The sequence below is a fragment of the Medicago truncatula genome, chromosome 3 (assembly GCF_003473485.1).
Source record: "Medicago truncatula cultivar Jemalong A17 chromosome 3, MtrunA17r5.0-ANR, whole genome shotgun sequence".
In the NCBI taxonomy this organism is placed as follows: Eukaryota; Viridiplantae; Streptophyta; class Magnoliopsida; order Fabales; family Fabaceae; genus Medicago; species Medicago truncatula.
In genome coordinates this window covers 28,270,430-28,291,590 of record NC_053044.1, presented here as the reverse complement: position 1 = coordinate 28,291,590, position 21,161 = coordinate 28,270,430, and the positions used below count along the sequence as shown (strand labels likewise).

The 21,161-nt window shown below is 33.0% G+C and overlaps 4 protein-coding genes across 4 annotated transcripts; 2 read left to right on the top strand and 2 right to left on the bottom strand.

Annotated features, from left to right (window-relative positions):
* The first annotated feature begins 6,085 nt into the window (after positions 1–6,085).
* On the top strand, positions 6,086–9,591 carry LOC25490793 (protein NRT1/ PTR FAMILY 8.1). Its single transcript, XM_013604694.3, has 5 exons — positions 6,086–6,245; positions 6,597–6,718; positions 7,220–7,437; positions 7,514–8,067; positions 8,577–9,591. The coding sequence occupies exons 2-5, from the start codon at positions 6,613–6,615 to the stop codon at positions 9,409–9,411; spliced, it is 1,713 nt and encodes a 570-aa protein (XP_013460148.1). The 5' UTR covers positions 6,086–6,245; positions 6,597–6,612; the 3' UTR covers positions 9,412–9,591.
* Positions 9,592–11,097: 1,506 nt separating this feature from the next.
* On the bottom strand, positions 11,098–12,660 carry LOC120579407 (uncharacterized). The gene is made up of 2 exons (XM_039831480.1): positions 12,274–12,660; positions 11,098–11,930 (listed from the first exon to the last, which is right to left on the bottom strand). Exon 2 carries the CDS (start codon positions 11,927–11,929, stop codon positions 11,138–11,140), a length of 792 nt encoding a protein of 263 aa, XP_039687414.1. The 5' UTR covers position 11,930; positions 12,274–12,660; the 3' UTR covers positions 11,098–11,137.
* Positions 12,661–14,464: 1,804 nt separating this feature from the next.
* On the top strand, positions 14,465–15,398 carry LOC25490792 (uncharacterized). Its single transcript, XM_013604693.3, has 2 exons — positions 14,465–14,668; positions 14,817–15,398. Exons 1-2 carry the CDS (start codon positions 14,635–14,637, stop codon positions 15,245–15,247), a joined length of 465 nt encoding a protein of 154 aa, XP_013460147.1. The 5' UTR covers positions 14,465–14,634; the 3' UTR covers positions 15,248–15,398.
* Positions 15,399–17,617: 2,219 nt separating this feature from the next.
* On the bottom strand, positions 17,618–19,613 carry LOC25490791 (protein OCTOPUS). The gene has a single exon (XM_013604692.3). It carries the CDS (start codon positions 19,487–19,489, stop codon positions 17,807–17,809), a length of 1,683 nt encoding a protein of 560 aa, XP_013460146.1. The 5' UTR covers positions 19,490–19,613; the 3' UTR covers positions 17,618–17,806.
* Positions 19,614–21,161: the final 1,548 nt, after the last annotated feature.

Sequence of the window (21,161 nt, the reverse complement as noted above, 5' to 3'; positions counted from 1 at the left end):
ATAACACTTCAGTAGATACTCATCCAAATCCTCCAACAACTGAATTTATAGTAGGTGAAAAAGTTCGAATATTATTTTCGAGTTTATTACGGTCAATTGCAGAGACTAATATATTTATTAATATATTTTTTAATAGAAACTTAATATAATATTAATTATACAACATTTTAACTTTAGGACGATAATATTTATTTATCACAGGTCAAAAAATACGAATGTATTCGGAAACAAACAAAAAACACGTCATAGAAATAAAAGATTTTTTGACCACATAAATTTTCATATAGCTTTTTTTTAAAGAATTTTTTTTCATATAATTAAATATCATTTTCTATTTTATGTGTGTGTGTATATATATATATAGGGCATATCAAGTGAGAGGAGTTGTTATAGTGAGAGATGAGAGGATTGATTTATAACCATCAGATTAAAACCAACGGTTAAGATGCTTTCAGCTTTAAAATTAATTAAAACCATGTGATTATTTTCTCCTTCTTCTCAAGGCCGCTTCAGTTTCTCTATCCGTTCCAACATCAAAAACTGAATCTTTCCTTCTCCCACATGGTTAATCATCTGGGCAAAAACCCATATGGTATTGTAATTACAAATCATCTGTCGCACACACACCTTTCTCTCTATTCCATTGCAAATCATTTGTCGATGTTTCTTCTGTGCAACTTTTTAATTGATTTTCCGTTTTCAAAAATTAAAAAAATAAAATAAAAGAATGAATTGATTTTGACCAAGGGTTCTAGGGTTTGTGTTAAGGGAATCATTTGCTGCTGCAGTTCACCAAACAAAGAATTGATTTTAGGTTGGTAATCGTAAATGAGGGAAATGATAAATTGGGTATTATAAAGTGGAATTTGTCAATTAAAACAAGAATATAATTCATCTAAAGTCAATTTGATTTGGCAAAATCTAACAATTAATCACTAAAGATGGATAATGTGATGGTATTATGATAAAGGCACAAAGCATATCTCCAAAGACGGAGTGTTCGCAGGGGAGAAGATTGAAGTTGATTAAGTGTGAGAGCAATGTTTAAGGACCAATTTAATTCAATCCGTTGATATAAGTCCAATGGTTATAAATCAATCCTCTCATCTCTCACTATAACAACTCCTCTCACTTGATATGCCCTCTATGTATATATATGTGTGTGTGTGTCTATATATATATATATATATATATATATATATATATATATATATATATATATAATTTGAACTTTCTACTTTATAGAAAATTAAATGATATGCATAGTTCACAATTTGGTTAGGAAGTAAGTAAAGTTTAATAAAATTTTATTCTAGTAAAGAATCAAAGTTAGATTCTACTTCACTACGTGTTAATTCAATCTTTAGGACATTAAATCTTAATCATGAAAAAACCTTTCCTGTCCAAAGTTTTTGCTTCTCCTGATCACACTTTCCCTAAGTTATAACTCATTTTATTGCTTGCCATTAGTTGGGGATTTTATGTATAATGACAATCAAATGTCATTTACTTCCACAATAAAGTTTACTAAACGGTAGAATTGGCTAGCATACATAATTCTTATGAATGATAAATAATAAAACATCCAAATATTAATTAGATTTATAGTCAATTTCGATATGAGGATTTATAATAATAAATGGTGCTTTGCTGTTATAGTTTATGGATGACAATGGAATAAAATATATGTGGGGTTAAAATGAAAAGGATTGGAACAATGTCTATGTAAGAGGATAAAAAAAATTGTAAATGGAGATGTGAGATAAAAAGAATGTTGCTTTCTCTTCCATTCTCAATTATTCCAGACATTGTTTGTGAAGCTCCCTTGTATTTTGTCTCGAGTGCACGAGTTCAGACACACAATTGTGTAAACCTTACGGAGAAAAACCCGGGTATTGGGTTGCACCGGAGGTCCAGCGGAAATTTGCTTTCAGAGCAGTGGCTTTTGCCACTGCACAACAAATCTCTTTTATTATTCCTAACTATCTCAATTCTATTTTAATTGTAATATTTCCAACACATTGCACACATATAATTTTCCATATTTGATTCATATAGTCCTTTCTCTTTTCACTTTATCTCATGTCGATACAATGGTCAAGAACAAGAAGATGAACAATTGATGCATCAATATATCCATTTGGCAATGCACTCTTTATGGAAAATATGGAGCATCTTGTAAAAGGAGTTCTAAATATGATCCATTAAGAAACTCCATCAAACAAATTGAACATTGATCGGTAGAATTTGAAGTAGTTTCAACATCCAATATTGGTGATCAATCCACATTTTGTCAAACGATTATCACTTTGATGATATTTATCTCATTGATATTCTTCTACCATGTGTGTAGTAACCATACGGAGCAACACATTCATCTTCAACATTCCACATCTTTGAGAATTTTAAGTGTAACAGTTTTTCTTGCACAATCTCTTATGTCACAAGGAACTTTGTCTTATACATTATTAGACACATACCAGAAAAAGTCGTACAAGAAGAGAGTATTGAGATCAGTAAAATCCATGATTGTATGTTCATTATAATTGCATAGAGATATGTTTGTTGATCTCATGCAATTATAATGAATAAATAAACATATATGTTGCTGATCCTAACACTCTCTTTTTACACGACAACTTTCGGGATGTGCCTAATTACGCATAAGACAAAGTTCTACGTGACATGTGAGATTGCCCTAGAAAAATGGTTGCACTCAATACTGAAGAACGTGGAATATTGAAGATGAATGTATTGGTTCGTATGGTTACCACACACATGGTAAAAGAAGATCAATTTGATCAATATTATCAAAGTGATAATTGTCAACAAAAGTTGGTTAGTCTCCAATATTGAATGTTCGAACTATTTTTTAAATTCTACCAATCAATGTTCAAATTGTTTGGGGAGTTTCACAATGAAACTGTATTCAAAACTCTTCTATATGAGATGTCCTCTTATTTTCTATCAATGTATCAATTGCCCATTTTATTATTCCTGTCCATTTTATCGACATGAGATAATGTGAATATAGAATGAACTATACACATCATATATGAAAAATTACATGTGTGCAATGTTATGGATGTAGAAGTTCTTATTATTGAATTTACCAAACAAAATTCTCATGTTATTGAAATTGTTGAATTATGTTACTTTTTCCTATAAATAAAAATTGCCAATGTATAAGAATTACAATATTCCTTCGCATTTATATAGTTTTTTTTATCTAAATATTTATGCAGAACAAACAATACATACATTAGTCACAAACAACTAAAGTCAAAAGTGGGAGAAACGCCCCTCAGTGGTTGGTTTTATATTTTTGAACATTCTCCAAAATTTATATTTTCATATCGCTTTTTTCCTTTTTTTCAATTTTGAGATTTGCATATCTGCGAGAATCTACATTTTTCTGCAAGATGAGGAAGAATTAGAAAGAAAAAAAAATAGTAAGAAGATGTACAAATTGAAACTATGAGATGATAGAGATAGGGGAATGAATCTCTATTTGATCCATACCACCACACAAGACCATCAATTATTTAAAAAGCAAATATCCTACGAACAATGAGTTCTCCTCACGAGGGTGGTGCTCGCAGCAATCTGGGAGACTAATTCAAATTGAATTTGTAATGTCACCTACATTGTCATAAAATCTTGCTTGACGGTTACGATTCTTGAAGATCTGTAACCGTTAAGTACCACGACGTGCAACTCACAACAGCCCATGCGTCTCCTCACTATAAAAGGGGGCTCAAATGTATGATTTATTTAAAATCTTAACCCCCATTTATGCTCTCTTACTGACTTGAACGTCGAAGTGTCTGTAGGTACACACCTCTGCCGTTCCAGAGCTTACATGTATACAAAACTGCTGCACCGAACGTCATTCATTTGATCAGGTTAGATCAGTAGCATTGCCAATGACTACAGTGGCTAAAATATTGTTGAATCATATATTCAAACAACTTCTCAATCATATAGTAGTTACTAATTAGTTGATTCAACAATAAGTTCAAGATATTATAAAAGGTTTAAGGAGTTGTAAAAATTATATTAATTTGGAAAAAAGAAAAGAAATCAAATTGAATCTTTCCTAAAAAAATTATTAATAAAACGAAAAGTGTATATCATAGATTGTCATACACCATTTTTTTTTTTCAACTACATACGCCAAATAAGTCTCACAAACATTTCTAATGAATTAAAACCTTGAACTTATTGCACATATAAGGTAAGTTTTTCCTTTTCAATTGAATCTTTCACATGTGCATGAATCGGAAATCGAACTCTAACTACATATTTAAAGAGTCTAAATCCCTTACCACTAATACCAATCCATTTTTTATAACATAATTTGTATATTATAAAATCATTTTTTTTGAATGATGGATATACAAAACATTATTGTTCGTCGATCATCCCAATCATTATTTTACCTATTTCTTCTTCTATCGGTGTAAGCCAAACGCTACGTAAATGTAAACACGAGGACAAGGATCCTCAAATTATATTTTAGTTTATTGGGTGAAAGCATGAAGCTATGATCAGCTACTCATATACATCCAAAATATTACTTTCGTTTTTATTTCTTACATTATTTTAGAATAACCTTCAAGTCAAATATGTTTGTATTTATTTCTACGTTGTTATCATCTATCCATATTTCATATTGATCATATTATATTGATTTTTTCAATGATGCATGCCTTAATATATAGGAACCTAAGTCATATACTATGCATTTTTCCCTCTTGGCCAATAATAATCCATATCCAAAGATTAAAGTAATTAAAAGTAACTTGTATCTTGACTTAAATATAATATATTTAAAAGATTTGATTTATTAATTATTTATATTCCACTCCCATAGTTTGTTTTCTCATTAATCTAGTTTGTGACATCATGTGAAAGCTTATCTTATAAATTTAGAAACTCTTCCTCTATCTATCATAGCCCCAATTGCCCCTTTCTCTTTCAAAAACCCACTACGGTGCATTAATTATTATTTTTTTCTCCTTTGAAAATCAAACATTATATAAATGAGGATGAGAATTCTGCTTTGTCTTTTAGCACATTTGTGTTCCCATTAGTGTACACACTATATAGACCCACGTCACACTTCTGTATTAAAATTGGAAACACATTTCATTTTTAATTTTATTAATGTTTTTGTATCATAAGAGTTTTAATTATTCTGTATATCCCTTAATCTCAACTATTTCAGAACTTTTAAATAAATTTCTAAACTAAAGTGAGTTTCTTTTTTGTAGAAAAATCAAATAAAATTGTAGACAAATTTTAATGGTTAACTTGTTTGCAAGGGGTACTTTGTTATCACTAAGAATTGAAACATGAAATTTATTTATCAATGTACTCTTCTGGTTACTTAAATTTAAATGCAATAAATATTTAATAAAAAAATATTTAACATTTTTTGGTAATTAAAGTGGAATTTTCTCCTCCAAACCAATTTTTGCTTGGACAAAGATAAAACCTCATACCACTTGTTTAAAGTGTTTAAATTACGAAACAATTTTTGTTACTAGTGGAATTTCCCCCTCCCAAACAAATTTGTTTGCTATGCAAGAAGTAGCGATCAAACTTATGAATACTTGTTTAAAGTGTTCAAATCACTTATTACTTGGATCAATATATTATTTGTAAAAATATTTTATTAATATTTTGAAAATAATAAATAATAGTATAAAATATAACAAATATATATAAGATTTACTCCTTAAAACCTACTTCAATCAACAATGTTGATATTACTATATTGATCACTTTTGTGAGTATCAAACAAAGATTTTTTACACGAGTTTTAGATAGTGTTTGTCTCTTTTTAAAATGTAAGAGAACTAAGTAATTGATAAGTGATAACTCAACAGCTGAGCTAACCTAACTAACTAAATTGTAAGAATTTTAAGTCCAAGTCCCTCTAATTTTCTCTACCCATGTATTTGACCCCAAACATAGGCTAAATCCAAAAATCACAAGTTTTCAACTCATATGACATCACAACACGTAAGACAAATCAACAGTCTCAAACTAGTTGGTAAGATCATCATTCAAAGAAAAAATGATGTAAAGTATATCAAGTCCTTTCTATAAATAAAGCAAACCCACCTTTAGCCCATTATTACAATTCAAAAATATGTACAAATATTAAATTATTATACACATTATGATGATTATATCTAGTTAGCTGGATACTGCTTCTCTGAGTTGCCAACTTTAAGGTAAAAGATTAACTTATTTGATTTCATATACTGTCCTTTTGTGTTTTGATCTTAGGATATTTCTTCTAGATTCCAACATTGGTTTGCAAACAATATTTTACACTCTCTTTGTTTTCATCAATTGATTATGGATTTATGTATTTGATTTCTTCACCATTTTGGATATCCTGAATAAATTACCTTTTAAAGAAAGAAAGAAAGAAAGAACTCATTAATTTCTACTAGTTATAGCTTGCTCAAAAGATGTGATTTTCTTAAATGATTCCAATTTTGACTTTTTTTATAGCATAACAATTTTGACATGTAAATGATCTTGATGTTTCAATTTCTTTGTTTCTTGGTTGGTTGCAGTTGCAAGTGAATTACAATGGAAGAAGAAAATGTTTACACAAAAGATGGAACAGTGGATTATCTTGGAAATCCAGCTAATAGAAAGAAAACTGGAACATGGAAAGCCTGCCCCTTTATCTTAGGTAATTCTTATGTTTCTACAAACTCAAACCGTTTGAATTTATCCACTGACATAGACACTTTTGAGAGAGTTATTAAAATAGCTTATGGCATAACCATCAACCATTTTCAGCTTATTTTCATTAGTTCTCTATGATAGCTTATGAAAAGAGCTTATAAGTTATAACTTACTAAAATAGGTCGACTTTATTTTTCTTTTGTTATTGAAATAACATATATACAAGTACTTATATGATAAGAGCTTATCTTATTTTTAGGAAGGAGGGAGGAAAAGCTTAGTTAAGTTATTTATCCAAATAGGGTCATATGCTATGAAGCACGAACACTCCTCGGATTAGGTGTGTCCCAGTGTCGGACACGCGTTGGTGTCAGACACCGACACAACGCCTATGATTACACTCAATTATGTCATTTTCTCAAATTATTATCGGTGTCGGCGTGTCCGTGCTTCATAGGTCATATGTTTATGTTATGCTTATTAATTCAAGGTTCAATTTATACAGGAAATGAATGTTGTGAGAGATTGGCTTATTATGGGATGAGCACAAATTTGGTGCTTTATTTTAAGGAGAGGCTACATCAGCATAGTGCTGTTGCTTCCAAGAATGTCTCTAACTGGGCTGGAACATGCTACATCACACCATTAATTGGAGCATTTGTGGCTGATTCCTATCTTGGAAGATACTGGACCATTGCCAGCTTTTCAATACTCTATGTTATTGTGAGTATAGTCACTTCAATCTATATTTGATTAGTAGCTTTTCAATAATCTAAAAGGTATTCTTGTTTATGGTCAGGGAATGACACTATTGACATTATCTGCATCAGTTTCTGGCATAAAACCAGAATGTCAAGGAAAAGACAATTGCCATGCTACCACTCTACAAAGTGCAGTGTGCTTCCTAGCACTTTACCTTATAGCTCTTGGCACAGGTGGAATCAAGCCCTGTGTTTCATCCTACGGAGCAGATCAGTTCGACGACGACGACGAAGACGAGAAGAAACACAAGAGTTCTTTCTTCAACTGGTTTTATTTCTCAATCAACATCGGTGCTCTCATTGCATCTTCTTTATTAGTTTGGATTCAAGACAACGTCGGTTGGGGATGGGGATTTGGCATTCCGGCAGTTGCAATGGCAATTGCAGTGGTGAGTTTCTTTTCAGGAACTAAACTGTATAGGAATCAGAAGCCTGGTGGAAGCCCCCTTACTCGTATCGCTCAGGTGATCGTTGCATCGATAAGAAAATACCGTGTTGATGCACCTACTGATAAGTCTCTTTTGTATGAGATTGCTGATACAGAATCTGCTATCAAGGGAAGCCGCAAGCTTGATCACACAAATGAATTGAGGTATAGAAAATACAACAATTTCCTATTCAAACAATTTGGGTTTTTTTATATTGACTAGTCAGTATTACAAGCGATTTTTATGTCACAGTTGAATTCTACTATAGAGGCAGGTTTTAGTCCACATTTATGCCATGCTATCAGATCAATTTATGAAAATCTCATGATTCATGATCTCTAGTTTTTCAATTGTTCTTTGAAAGTATTATGTGGAAATGGATTTCCTGTAGTCATGCAATCACACTGTTGCAGATTTGGACCATCCAATCTTCATTAGACGGTTCACATTTAAACTTCGTGTTTTCGATTTGTTTTGCAAAGTTTGAATACAAGATTGGATGACTGAGATCGTGTGACTGCGTGAATGCAGAGTTTTTCCGACTAGAGTATCTCAGTCCATATTAGATATTGACAAACCAATTAAACATTAGCGGCCCGTGTTTATCGTCATAAAAAAGAACAATAGGCTATTCTGTTATTCAATTTTTATTCACCTGCTTATTGTGTAACAGATTTTTCGACAAAGCAGCAGTGCAAGGTGAATCAGATAATCTGAAGGAGTCAATAAATCCATGGAGACTCTGCACTGTTACACAAGTGGAAGAACTGAAATCCATTCTAAGATTGCTTCCCGTATGGGCCACTGGCATCATATTTGCAACTGTCTACGGTCAAATGAGCACCTTATTTGTGTTACAGGGACAAACCATGAATACTCATGTTGGCAACTCTAGCTTCAAAATTCCACCCGCATCACTCTCTATCTTCGATACCATCAGTGTCATATTTTGGGTGCCGGTGTACGACCGGATCATCGTGCCGATTGCAAGAAAGTTCACTGGCCACAAAAACGGCCTAACTCAGCTCCAAAGAATGGGAGTCGGCCTCTTCATATCCATATTTTCAATGGTAGCTGCAGCATTTTTGGAGCTCGTAAGACTTAGAACTGTAAGAAGAAACAACTACTATGAACTTGAGGAGATACCAATGACAATATTTTGGCAGGTTCCTCAGTATTTTCTTATAGGTTGTGCAGAAGTGTTCACATTTATCGGTCAATTGGAGTTTTTCTATGAACAAGCTCCTGACGCTATGAGAAGTCTGTGTTCTGCTCTTTCGCTACTCACTGTTGCGTTTGGACAGTACTTGAGTTCTCTGCTTGTGACTATTGTGACAAATATAAGTACAAAGAATGGAAGTCCTGGATGGATACCTGATAATCTAAATTATGGTCACATTGATTATTTCTTTTGGTTATTGGCAGTGTTAAGTGTACTTAATTTGATAGTGTATGTTTTGGTGGCTAGGTTGTATACTTATAAGAAAACAGTTGGAACTCTTCGCTGAAAAATGTGTCGAGTTGTAGAATGGAAGGTTTAATAGTTCAAAGGAAGATTCCTTCACACGTCTTGTATTCACTGTAATCTGTATGCGAAATCAAATCCTTGAGTTGAAGCTTTTCAAAATGTTGAAAATTGTAAAGTTTTTACTATTACTACTTAAATTTGAGACAATCATTGAAAAGTACATATATATTTGTTTCAGAATCAAACTTTGTGGTTCAGTTTGTAAGGAGTCGAGTAAATGTAATACATTAAATTAATGACACCCCTAGGTGATTAAACCACTATTTCTGGATCATGGACAGTTTTACTTTGGTGAGTTCAGCTATCAAAACTCAACATTTCCAATCTGATTTCAACAAACAAACCAAGCCTAAAAGTACTAAAATATATGCTTTTTCTATATTCCTTTATTTCAATCCATGTCAGGGGAATGCCAAATAAGGAACACTGAAATTCCAGTGCCTTGATCTGGAGATTTTCAAACAATAGAAAATATGTTAAATATATTAAGAGTTTCAACATGACTTGAATTCAGGCCCGTTCCTAGAGTTTTACGGGCCTTAGGCATAATATGAAAAAAGGTCCTTACATAATGCATCATAATTTTTTTAGCTCATTGTTGTAATTTTTTTCTTTTCATTTCGTTTTTTTATTTCGTTTTTCACTACAAAATAAATGTTTCTTTAGACAACATCTGAAAATAAATTAAATATTTTATATACACCAAAACAAAATAAAAATACCGTAGAAGTAGAGAAAAATAGCACATGCGAAGTAGACTGAAATTTTAGCACCCTATTTTCAACTAAAATAGAATTTGCTCTGTTATGAAAATTATCTCAATTTCTTGGATAATAAATATCGTCGATATTTTTAATATTAGTGAAGCACATTATTAGGAATAAAGGGCCCAAAAAAATATCACCAATTTCTTCGATAATAAATTTTTGAGCATATTATCAAGAACAACCAATTTTTTTTATAGGAGGGTGTATATAGAAATTTTTGTGTTACATGGGAATATGGGATATATATGGCAAATCTCACTAAAAGGGCCGAAAATACTAACAGATGTCAGCCCATTCCTTTATCATGTCAAAGTTTAGGCCTTTGCAGAGAATTTTCTATATACACCCCCTAAATCCAAATATTTCTATATACACCCCTTTACCTTAAATTTTTTTTTTGGGCCCCCTACCGGCTTGGGCCCTAGGCCGTCGCACTCGCGGCCTATGCCCTAGGGCCGGCCCTGTTTGAATTAATTTTTGAAATAACCTGAATAAGGTTCTGTTTACCTAGGGAGGATAAAAATACTCAGTGGTGGCGGATCGATGGAAGTAGGTGTTCCAATTGTTGATGGAAGTGCTCCGTTAATTTGAGGCCGCAACCCCCGTTGAGGAGAAGGGGGTTGTTGTATCTGCAGGTGTTCTGATGCTCAAGTCAGTATACGAGCAAGAGTGGGAGTGGTGCATAGAGAGATACATACCTTGTGAGCTTGTCAAAAGCTTGTTATACAGGGTTGAGGGGTAGCCGTTATGAAAGACAGTCATTATGACAAGATTAAATGACCGTTACAAACCATTAGTAGCCGTTATATGCTATTATTGGTTGGAGAGGATCAGGGGCGGATCTAGACATTGCATATTAGTGTGGCAAAATTTTTAAAGAAACTATAATACAATTATACTAAAAATAATATATAAACATTTAACCATACATTTGTTAAATTACAATGAAAATCGTCTGCCATCCATTTGTTGAAAATGAGCTAGAATAACATCAGTGCTAATTGTGAAAAGAACATCTCTTTCAATAAAAGTTACAAGCCGATCATTTAACCATTGATCACCCATTTTGTTACGTAAATGACTCTTCACAATCTTCATAGCTGAAAAAACACGTTCAACACTTGCAGTTGCAACCGGCAAGAGCAAAGCCAACTTCAAAAGCTTAAAAACCAAAGCAAATGTCTTGCACTTATTTGTTTCCACAAGTATTGTACAAAGATCCGAAAGCCCTTTCAACTTTGCAAATTTTGGATTAGATTTAACATTTCTAACATAATTATGAAGTTGTCTACGCAACTCCACTTCCGACACATCTACAAAATCATTTGGATAAAGCTCAGCCATCCTTAATAATTTGTTCACATCAAAAGCAGAAAATGACTTTGCAGGACTCAAACATGAAACACATTGTAAAATTTCGGTATTCTCTTCATCAAACCTAGCATTAAGCTCTTGCAATTGCAAATCTAAAACACTAAACAAACAATCATTCTTATAATGATGCAAATTAGAAACACTAGAAACCGGAGGGACGCCTAGGTTTCTTTCCTTCCATATATGGTGCATCCATATCAGGTACATCAATCTCATGTTTGGAGGCCTAATTCCTGGATCCGTTTCCAACAATTTATAATCAACAACTTTAACACCCTCATTGGTCGAGTTGGGAGCAATATCCATAGTCGAAGAACTAGCTTTGTCTCTAGACAACACAGGCAAGAATTTCTTCATCCTATAATTTATAAACAGCATTGTACAATAATTAATCAATTATCATAAACAAGCAATTTTTAACTTGTATTATTAATAAAACAAAACAAACAAAGCCATAAAACTCGGCACCGGCAGTAGCAAAATAAACAACGAAAATGATGAATTGTTAAACTTGCACATACAGGTTGAAATCATAGTTCACATCACCCTAAAGTTGCTTAAATTCATTCATTGCAGAATTTTAAAACCCCAATTCAAACCCTAAAAAAAACCCCAAATCCCCAATTCACAATTCTAAAACCCTAAAAAAGCAATTGTAGAATGAATGAGAAAGTAGAGAATCAATTGACTATTTCACTTACCTTGGCTTAGACTTAGAGTGAAGAGAGAAAATTATGTTGTTGACTGATGAGAGTGGAAGGAGAGGTTTGTTTGTTTGTTGTAAGAAGATATTTGATTCATTGATTGTGAATTCTGATTTTTGAGAAGAGGAGGAGATGAAACAAGATGAAAAAATTCACAAGATGAAAAAATTGTTTTGAGGTTCACGACAAGGAGAAGATGAAAAAACAATTCACAATCAATGAATTATGCCAGACCTTTTAATTTCCTTCTCCCCGTGCCAGGCCTTTTATGAATTATGGATATAAAAAAAAAAAAAAAAAAAGATTAGAAACTGGTGTGGCATATGCCACACCATGTTTCACACTGCCTCCGCCCCTGGAGAGGATCCAATCTTAAGGGTAGACTTTACTTGTCGGGCCTTTAAGTGAGTGATCCCTAATTTATGGCGGGTTAGGTTTTTGGCTACTCCAGAACAGTTTCGGTACAAGTATGAACTCAAATTTTACAGCAGTAGATAACATTCTTGTTTGATTACCATAGAGTAATATGGAAGGGATCTTCAATTGAATTGACAATATTTTGTTGGGAAATTTACCAACAAATCACTTCAGACACGAATCATCAACCGTTGTTCTTTTATCATAAAAAATTCATACATATTTTGTTTTGGTTCTTTGTATTCTAGTGCTCCTTAGTGTATGTACATGTAGTGTGAAATGCTAAAATTGAACCATAGTTTCGTTACAAAGGAATTATACTTAGTCAAAAATAAAGAAAAAATCGTTATAGAGAACATGCAGACGACGTAGCGACACGATGGCATGCTATATGGGTGGACGGAAAAAATTCCAAATGAGTATATATAATTACGATTCATTCACTTTTTATTCAACAACTCACCTTAAATAAATCATAATACAAATTTATTAGATGAAAATTTAAATATAAATAATTTATTTATTAAATTAAATTTTTTATTAAAAAAGATAGCAAATGGCACTGGCAGCCACTTTACTTATTTAATTTATTATTTAAAAATAATTTAAGCTATTAATAAATTATCAATTTAAAATTTTAATATTATGTGGCATGTCATGTGGCAAAAGTTGCACAGTCAGCAACTACCATGCGGCGAATAACATGCCAAGTTAGATATGAAGTGGGGCCAGAGACTTTTTTCAAACAAATATTTTGAGTAAATAGTCAATTTCCCTCCTGAAATTGTAAGTTTCATCAATTACCCCCCTGAAATTAACAAAACTTCAATTACCCACCTAAATTTACAACGTTAGTCAATTTACCCCTCCGTCAAATTTTTCTGTTAGTGAACATGATGTTTTGCAAATACCCCCCTGAAGTTTTGCACTTATGTGCAAAATGCCCCCCCCCAAAATTAAAAATTTATATTATTTTTTTCTTAAAAACAAACAATTAATAGTTAAATATTAAAACTAACTATTAATTTTGAAATTTAGGAAAACTACATGCATATATATACATCAAAATAGGCTCCAAAATGAAAAAAAATATGTATTTTTTAAAGTGACAATAATGGGATGATTTGTGGATTAATATTGGGGGTTGTGTAGTTGAAATGGTTTGAGCAAATTGTTGAAGGAGTTGGAGGAGTTAAAAGACTAAGATGGTGAAGGAGAAAATATAAATATAAATTTGATTATTAATTTGTTTATAAACCTCTAAAAATAATAATTTGTCTATTAGAAATAATCACTATTGTCACTTTAAAAATACACATTTTTCCCTATTTTGATGTATATATGTACGTAGTTTTTCCAAACTCCAAAATTAATAGTTAGCTTTAATATTTAACTATTAATTGTTTGTTTTTAAGAAAAAAATAATATAAATTTTTAAATTTGGGGGGCATTTTGCACATAAGTGCAAAACTTCAGGGGGTTATTTGCAAAACGTCATGTTCACTAACAGAAAAATTTGACGGAGGGGGTAAATTAACTAACGTTGTGAAATTTCAGGGGGGTAATTGAAGTTTTGTTAATTTCAGGAGGGTAATTGATGAAACTTACAATTTCAAGGGGAAAATTGACTATTTACTCAATATTTTTTTATAAGGATGTATTTCAGAGTTTTTTTTTCATAGAGACGAAAATTAAAACTGACCCAAATTACATGAACGATCATGTTTAAGTTTAAAATAAAATTACTATTCCCGATAAAAGTTCCAAAATGTGTCGAGTTCCCATAATACTTGTCAGTGGAATACATCGCTGTATCAAAGTTTTCATAACAAGTGAAAACAATCCCTTATCATATCATCCCAAGTGTTGAAGCTTAGTATCATTAATAAAAGAATCGTGCCCTCCTTAAACTAACTCACACATCAAATTTCCACTGTTGCAATGTTTCCCAAACGTTTTAAGGACCCCAAAACAGGTACCTTTCTATGCCCAATAAATCGAACTAATATCAATACAATCCAATTCTTGCTCACCAACTGTTTGATAAAATGTCTCACGCAAAAACTGAACGCTAATATTTTCTATAATGCATTTTCTTTATGTACTTATATATTCCAATGCAGGTTTTCATATGCTGAGTTCAATGCATGCGAAACAATACATGAATAAAATTGGGTTGGAAAGTGAAGATTACTACTTTTATAAACAAATTGGAAAGGCCTTACTTTGCACCTACACCATACTTGGTGGTTTGTGGATTTATAACGGGGGTTCGCCGGTGGAGTGGTGGAGGAAGAAGTCGCCAACAATAAAGGAGAAGTTTGAGGAGGCCAATTTGTACCTTGGTGAGGTAGAATCGGTGAAGGAGTTTATAGCGAAAGGAAAGATGATTGGAACCACCCTTAAAGGGATAGTTGAGAGCGATGATAAGGATGCAAGCGGGCGGGAAGAGATGGTGAAAAGGAAGGCTGATCAGGAAGCTCAGAAGATGTGGTTGAAGATGAAGAATGAGGTTGTAGCCGAGCTTCGGGAAAAGGGAATTGATGTGGAGTGATTGCATAAGTAATGTTTGTGTCACTTCTATGATTCATGAACTGATTTGGTTGCTATTGTAGTATACTTTAGTAAACATATGTTATGGATGCTACATGATAAATAATGAATGACATTGATAAATAATGAAACTGATAAAAATGTTTGATCAATTCTTTCTTTCAAAAAAAGCTTTATTATTTTCATTTTTGCATAATTCTAGCAATAGGAGTGGAACAAATTTGTCAATAACTGTCGTTCTGTTCATAGCACCAACTTTGTTATGTTCATGCCGAGCTTAGTTATAGCAAATGTCAAACCTGTGAAGAAAATAGGTCCTTTTTTTTTTCTTTTTTTTTTTTCTGTACAAAATAGTTCATTATAACTACCATAAAAAAATGTAGAACCACTTTTCAAAATTGCTAGTATTCACCGAGCATCAAGAAGAGTAATCAGAAATACAATGGTAGTGCACGGATTTAGATGGTTGAACCGTGAACCGATATTGCTATTGCTACCGTTCGATATTTTGAGTGGTTTATTCATGCTTCCATTTTTCATCATAATTTTAAGATCTCGCCGATTTAATATCAGATTCAATTTGGGTGCCAATTTATTTGGGCTAATTGTTCAATTTTTTAAACATTGTGTTAACAGGCAAGAAAGTTGAGTATTTAGCCCTGGGGTTGATTTAATTTTATCGATGAGTTACGTTTCAACTTAAAAAAACGTTTCAAAATGTAATGATTACCAATCAAGCACTTCCACCGTTTGCAGGATAGAGCTTTTTTGCAGAATGTCCCTGTAAAGAAAGACATGAAAGGAAACAAGAAGCATTCCTGAGAAAAAGATCAGTGGTGTCAAATCCAATTCTATTTCTTTTCATGGTTTACTGAACGATGAATTTGGGCAATTATAATGTTTAAACAAAAGAAATTTTTTCTATTAAAGTCAACGAATGTGCTAACACTCACTCGTTCTTATGCATATCATTATGTTATGTTAGAGACACGACATGGTTGTAGGACTAGACAAAACAGCAAGTTTAGTAACTACTATGTTATGTTAGAGACATGACATGGTTGGAGGACTAGACAAAAAAGCAAGATTGGTAACTACTTTATGAAAAGTCATATTTCGACTGTACAATGTTAACTGCTAGAAGCCTTTTTGGTAGTAACTGCTAAAAACCTGACATCATCATGGTCAAGATCTGAAGCTGGGTTTACCTTGGGTAATGATAATGTTTTTTTGAATCAAATAGCTGATCAGCAAAACTTACTATAATAAGATTTTTACATGATGAAAATTTTGAAAACAAAATTCAATAAAATCAGTGTGTGAACAGTGAAGACACCTCCAGAAGTTGCTGTTACACTTTCATCAGAGATATAGAGCAATTACATGACTAAACCCCAAATATTCTTTTAACAGTGGCAGAAAATAAAATGACACAGTAAGCGTACCATCAAAACTTGAAATAAATTGAAATTCAACAAATATGAACTAAATTTTATTCATTTCCAACCAAAACACAAGCAATACATAAATTCAGTGAGATGAATTGCTTACAACTACAGAAGCTAAGCACCAAAATATCAATATAAAAACTATGGAGCACGAACACTCCTCGGATAAACCGTGTCCCGGTGTCAGACACGTGTCGTGTCCGACACCAACACGATACCAACACATAATTACACTAAATTATGTGATTTTTTCAAATCATTAGCGGTGTCGGCGTGTCAATGTCTGTGTCGTGTCCGGTGTCTGTACCCGTGTTTCATAGATATAAAACTTCAATAGAGGTACTGAGAAATGAACGTTACAAATGCAGAGGCTAAGCACCAACATATATCTTTAAACTCTAATACAAGTAAACTAGATTTTGAGTCTGCCATATCCAGTTTCAAGCCAAACCACATGAGTGAAGTATTAAGCAATCGCATACAAACTTTGATGAGATGGGATTATCCTAATTTTGATTTATGTAACTGTTAAAATTAATTTATAATCCTGTATTAAATTGTTCTTATGAATTATGATTATGATATACCAAATTACAAATCAAATAGCTGTCTTAAAACTTTTATGGTCATACCTCATCTGTTAAATCAGGAACTCAAGGCCAATTCATAACATTCATTTCTAATTTATAGATTATATATCAAGATTCAAGAATAAGAGCATCTATATCATTAATGTGTACTAATTTAAGCATAAAAATACAGGGGAAAGTTACATACTATGGGCCAGAAATTGGAAGGTAAAGCATTTCCATGCTACCTGAACAAGCTATGAAAACCTAACATGCATCTTACCCAGATTAAAAAGTGTTTCAGCAATAAAATCTAAGCAAAATCTAGTGTTGTGTATCATGTTACTCCTAGCAATGTTGCAACCAGAAATTTATTATGCTAATAATATCGTGGTATCGATGTTCTATTCTGCTACAAACTAATGTGAACACAGAACAATTGCAACCAAAATCTAACAACATGATGAACTTTATCTAATGGACAAGAAACAACAATACTATATATAATTTTTCCAACCAGATACTCTATCAAAAGTTACAGCTTTACAAGAAACTTCTGGCTGATGGATTAAAATCCTTTGAGTTACTCTTTCCCGATCTGCTTCGCCTATAGCTCTTCAACGGTGTCAAATAGAATCTCAACAACCCGGTGTCAACATTACTTGTCGAATACCTAACACTCCGATTTCTTTGAAGCGTTAACTCTTGTCTTCCATTCAAAACATTGCATTTGGTTTCAGTACCTCCACCAAGACCATTAACTAACCCAGCCGTTCTACTATGATTTTTACAACTAACACTATAGCTACGAATAAGCTTTTGGCTAACCGATTCGCTCCCTTGTCCATTAACCACCCTCCTCAACTTCTGCCAAGACTCTGCAATCGGCTTATTAACAACATCACCAGCAACAGATTCTTCCTCTCCCAATTTATCTTCCTTTCTCTTCTGTACTAATCCCAACTTATTCCACAACTTGCCCCATTTGTGAAACTTGTTTGTTCCCTTTTGATCATTTCCAATTTCAACATCACAAGCTTCCTTAGAAGCAGATCCTGTTCTACAATCAGATTGAACATTAACACTATTCTTAGGTTTCAAATTAGCATCCCTCAAATCTTCCTCAGTGATCAAAACCTTTGCACCGTAGAATAACTCAGTTGTAGCTGGAGAAACCTTGGCATTAGATATCACTCTCAATTCATCAACATCTCCAATCACCGCTGATTTCCTTCGAGGGTTTGACCTATCGAAACTCCTCCTCCTCCGATCCGAATAGTAATGCTTTGTTTCAGCTGAATCACCAGGATGTAGTCCACCACCACTACTTTCCAAATTCTCCACCACCTCTTCTTCTCCTTCTTCATCTTCTTCTTCTTCAACCAAAACCCTATCATCATTTATAGCAACCATTGGCGAAAACCTCGAACACGTTTTCCCAATCAAATAACCATCCCAAGAAGCACGAGGAGCATCAAATGAAAACCTCGAATCATCTACGGATAACCTAGGATCAGTATCACATGATCTTCTACACAATGATAAACCATATTCTCCAACCTCAGATTGCGTTTCTCTCAAATTTCTCCTCCTTTGCTTCTCAACCTCCATACTTCTCAAACCACCGCCATTTCCGGTAACAACACCGCCTTCGCAATCGGCATTGTTTCTCTTCAACTTTTGTTTCCTCTTCCATTTCCTCAATCTCTTGCTGAAAACCGAAGCAGCATCCCAGAAACTCGTTCTAGAAGAATCTCTCCCTGCATTCTTCCCACTACGAATTTCAAGATCTATAAACTCCTTCATCGTCTTCGTCTCTTCTTCATCATTTTCATCTTCAACCAAAACCCTACCAATGTCACAACCACCGTCGAAATCTATAATCTCAAAACGTGATTTTCGAGATTCGTTTTCGAGACACCGATTAAAACCAGGTTTCTGCTTTTTCTTCTCGTCGTCGATGTTAAACAGGTCCGAAAGCGTTCCACGGTTCTGCTCCGGTGGAGCAAGGATCTCACACGACCTACGGCGGGGCTCGACGGCGGAGGAAGAAGCTTGGTCACCGGCGCGGCTGCCGGAGCAAGATTTGGAACGGCGGAGTTCAGGTTCGGCGTCGGCGGATTCAATGCCGGAGAGACGTTCCGTGAGGCAGGAAGCGCAGAAACCGGTGATGGGTTGGGAAGGGTGACGGTGACAGGTGGTTAAACGACGCGTTTTGGAAGTCATGGGTGAGAGTGAGAGTTGGAGTGGAAGCAGAGTATAACAGTGTGTGAGAGCATGTTAGTTACAGTGGAAGTGAAAGTGAAATGAATGAATCGACATAATTAGCATTTACTTTGTTAAGGGTATATAAATGCTTCTTTCCTTATCTTTTTATATATAGGATCATAGCCATAGGCCTTACATATCAATAAACCTGACCCTATTTGACAAACACTAGGCTTTGCTTGGACACAAAATTTCACCACTCTACGCATACATTATATACTTATAAAAGTCTCGTTAACGGGTATTTCTGAAACATTCTTTAAGCATTTTAAATTAAATAATTATATTTTTTAAGAAAAATCAAATGATTATTCTTTAAAAATGTTAAAATTTTCAATTTTCAATGCACTGATTAATAAGTACACAATTTTCATAAAAAGTTACCATCGAAAGTTTTTAATAAGTTCTACTCCATCCGTTTAAAAATGAGTGTCGTTTTAGCCGATTGCACACATATTAAGGAATGAAATGAAATAATCATTAGACATAACACTTTTACTAAACTACCCTTACTTTATAAGAAAAACAAACTTAAAGTTGCATTGAAAATTGTATGAGAGAAAAGTTGGAGAGAGTAAAGTTGGGAGAAAAAAATTAAAGTTGTATTGGAAATGTAAAGTGGCATTCATTTTAAAACAATTTTTTTGGCTAAAGTGACACTCATTTTGAAACGGAAGGAGTATATAAAAAAAAGTTCTTTCGAAGTGCACGGTGCACCACTAGTTAACATTTCTCTATATTAAAATAAAGGCAAAATTACACTTTTGGTCTCTTAACTTAATTTCAGGTAACAGTTTGGTCCTTTATCCTTTTTGTCCATTTTCATATACATTTTCAAGCTTCAAATCTAATATTCTTATGCAAACATAGAGGAGGATCATAGATTTGAAGACTGAAGAACCATAAGAAAAAAAATTATGAATTTTAAGCTTAAAAATTCATATGAAAATGGACAAAAAGGACCAAATTAAAATGAAAAAAAGATAAAGGACCAAATTGTTACCTGAAATTAAGTTAAGGGACCAAAAGTGTAATTTTGCCTAAAATAAATTATATTTGAACAACCTTTTTTGGATAACTTATGTGAGGCAATGTGGTTTTTGAATTATTTTTTACTTTTTTTATTGGTTTAAATGCACTTTTGATCCCCTAGTTTAACTTAATCGAAATTTTGATCCTCCATTTTACATTTTTTGGGTTTTTTTTTTCTCCCCCACCAATTTTAGTGATTTGTCATTGTAATTAATGGTGTGGGAGTGCGTTGGTTAATTAAATTTCCATGTCATTAACAAATATAATTAAGTACATACAAAATGTAAAAACTAATTGATTAATAAATAAAAAAACAAAAATTGAATTAAATTATAATAAGAAAATGTTTGATAACATGAACCCAAATTTCTAAAATTCCAAATTTCTTCGATCTCCATCTACTTTTTCTGTCAAATGAGAATGAAATTACATATTTTTCGTTTCCAACAAATACATGGCTTCTTGGTTGTAAAATTGAGCTAGACGACAAAACAATAAAATTGCTTTTCTCACATCCTTTAAGTTCCTAAAAAAAATGAAAATTATCTAAATCATTGTAGAAGGATTGCTATAAAGTTTCTATGCACATGTGACGTTA

What these genes read in the sequence shown, in the direction of transcription:
- LOC25490793 (XM_013604694.3), top strand. Translation starts at nt 6,613, where the DNA reads ATGGAAGAAGAAAATGTTTACACAAAAGATGGAACAGTGGATTATCTT. An exon ending in AGCCTGCCCCTTTATCTTAG is followed by an intron (nt 6,719 to 7,219) that starts GTAATTCTTATG and finishes CAATTTATACAG; the next exon opens with GAAATGAATGTTGTGAGAGA. An exon ending in TTTCAATACTCTATGTTATT is followed by an intron (nt 7,438 to 7,513) that starts GTGAGTATAGTC and finishes GTTTATGGTCAG; the next exon opens with GGAATGACACTATTGACATT.
- LOC120579407 (XM_039831480.1), bottom strand. Translation starts at nt 11,929, where the DNA reads ATGAAGAAATTCTTGCCTGTGTTGTCTAGAGACAAAGCTAGTTCTTCG.
- LOC25490792 (XM_013604693.3), top strand. Translation starts at nt 14,635, where the DNA reads ATGTTTCCCAAACGTTTTAAGGACCCCAAAACAG. An exon ending in TTTTAAGGACCCCAAAACAG is followed by an intron (nt 14,669 to 14,816) that starts GTACCTTTCTAT and finishes ATTCCAATGCAG; the next exon opens with GTTTTCATATGCTGAGTTCA.
- LOC25490791 (XM_013604692.3), bottom strand. Translation starts at nt 19,489, where the DNA reads ATGACTTCCAAAACGCGTCGTTTAACCACCTGTCACCGTCACCCTTCC.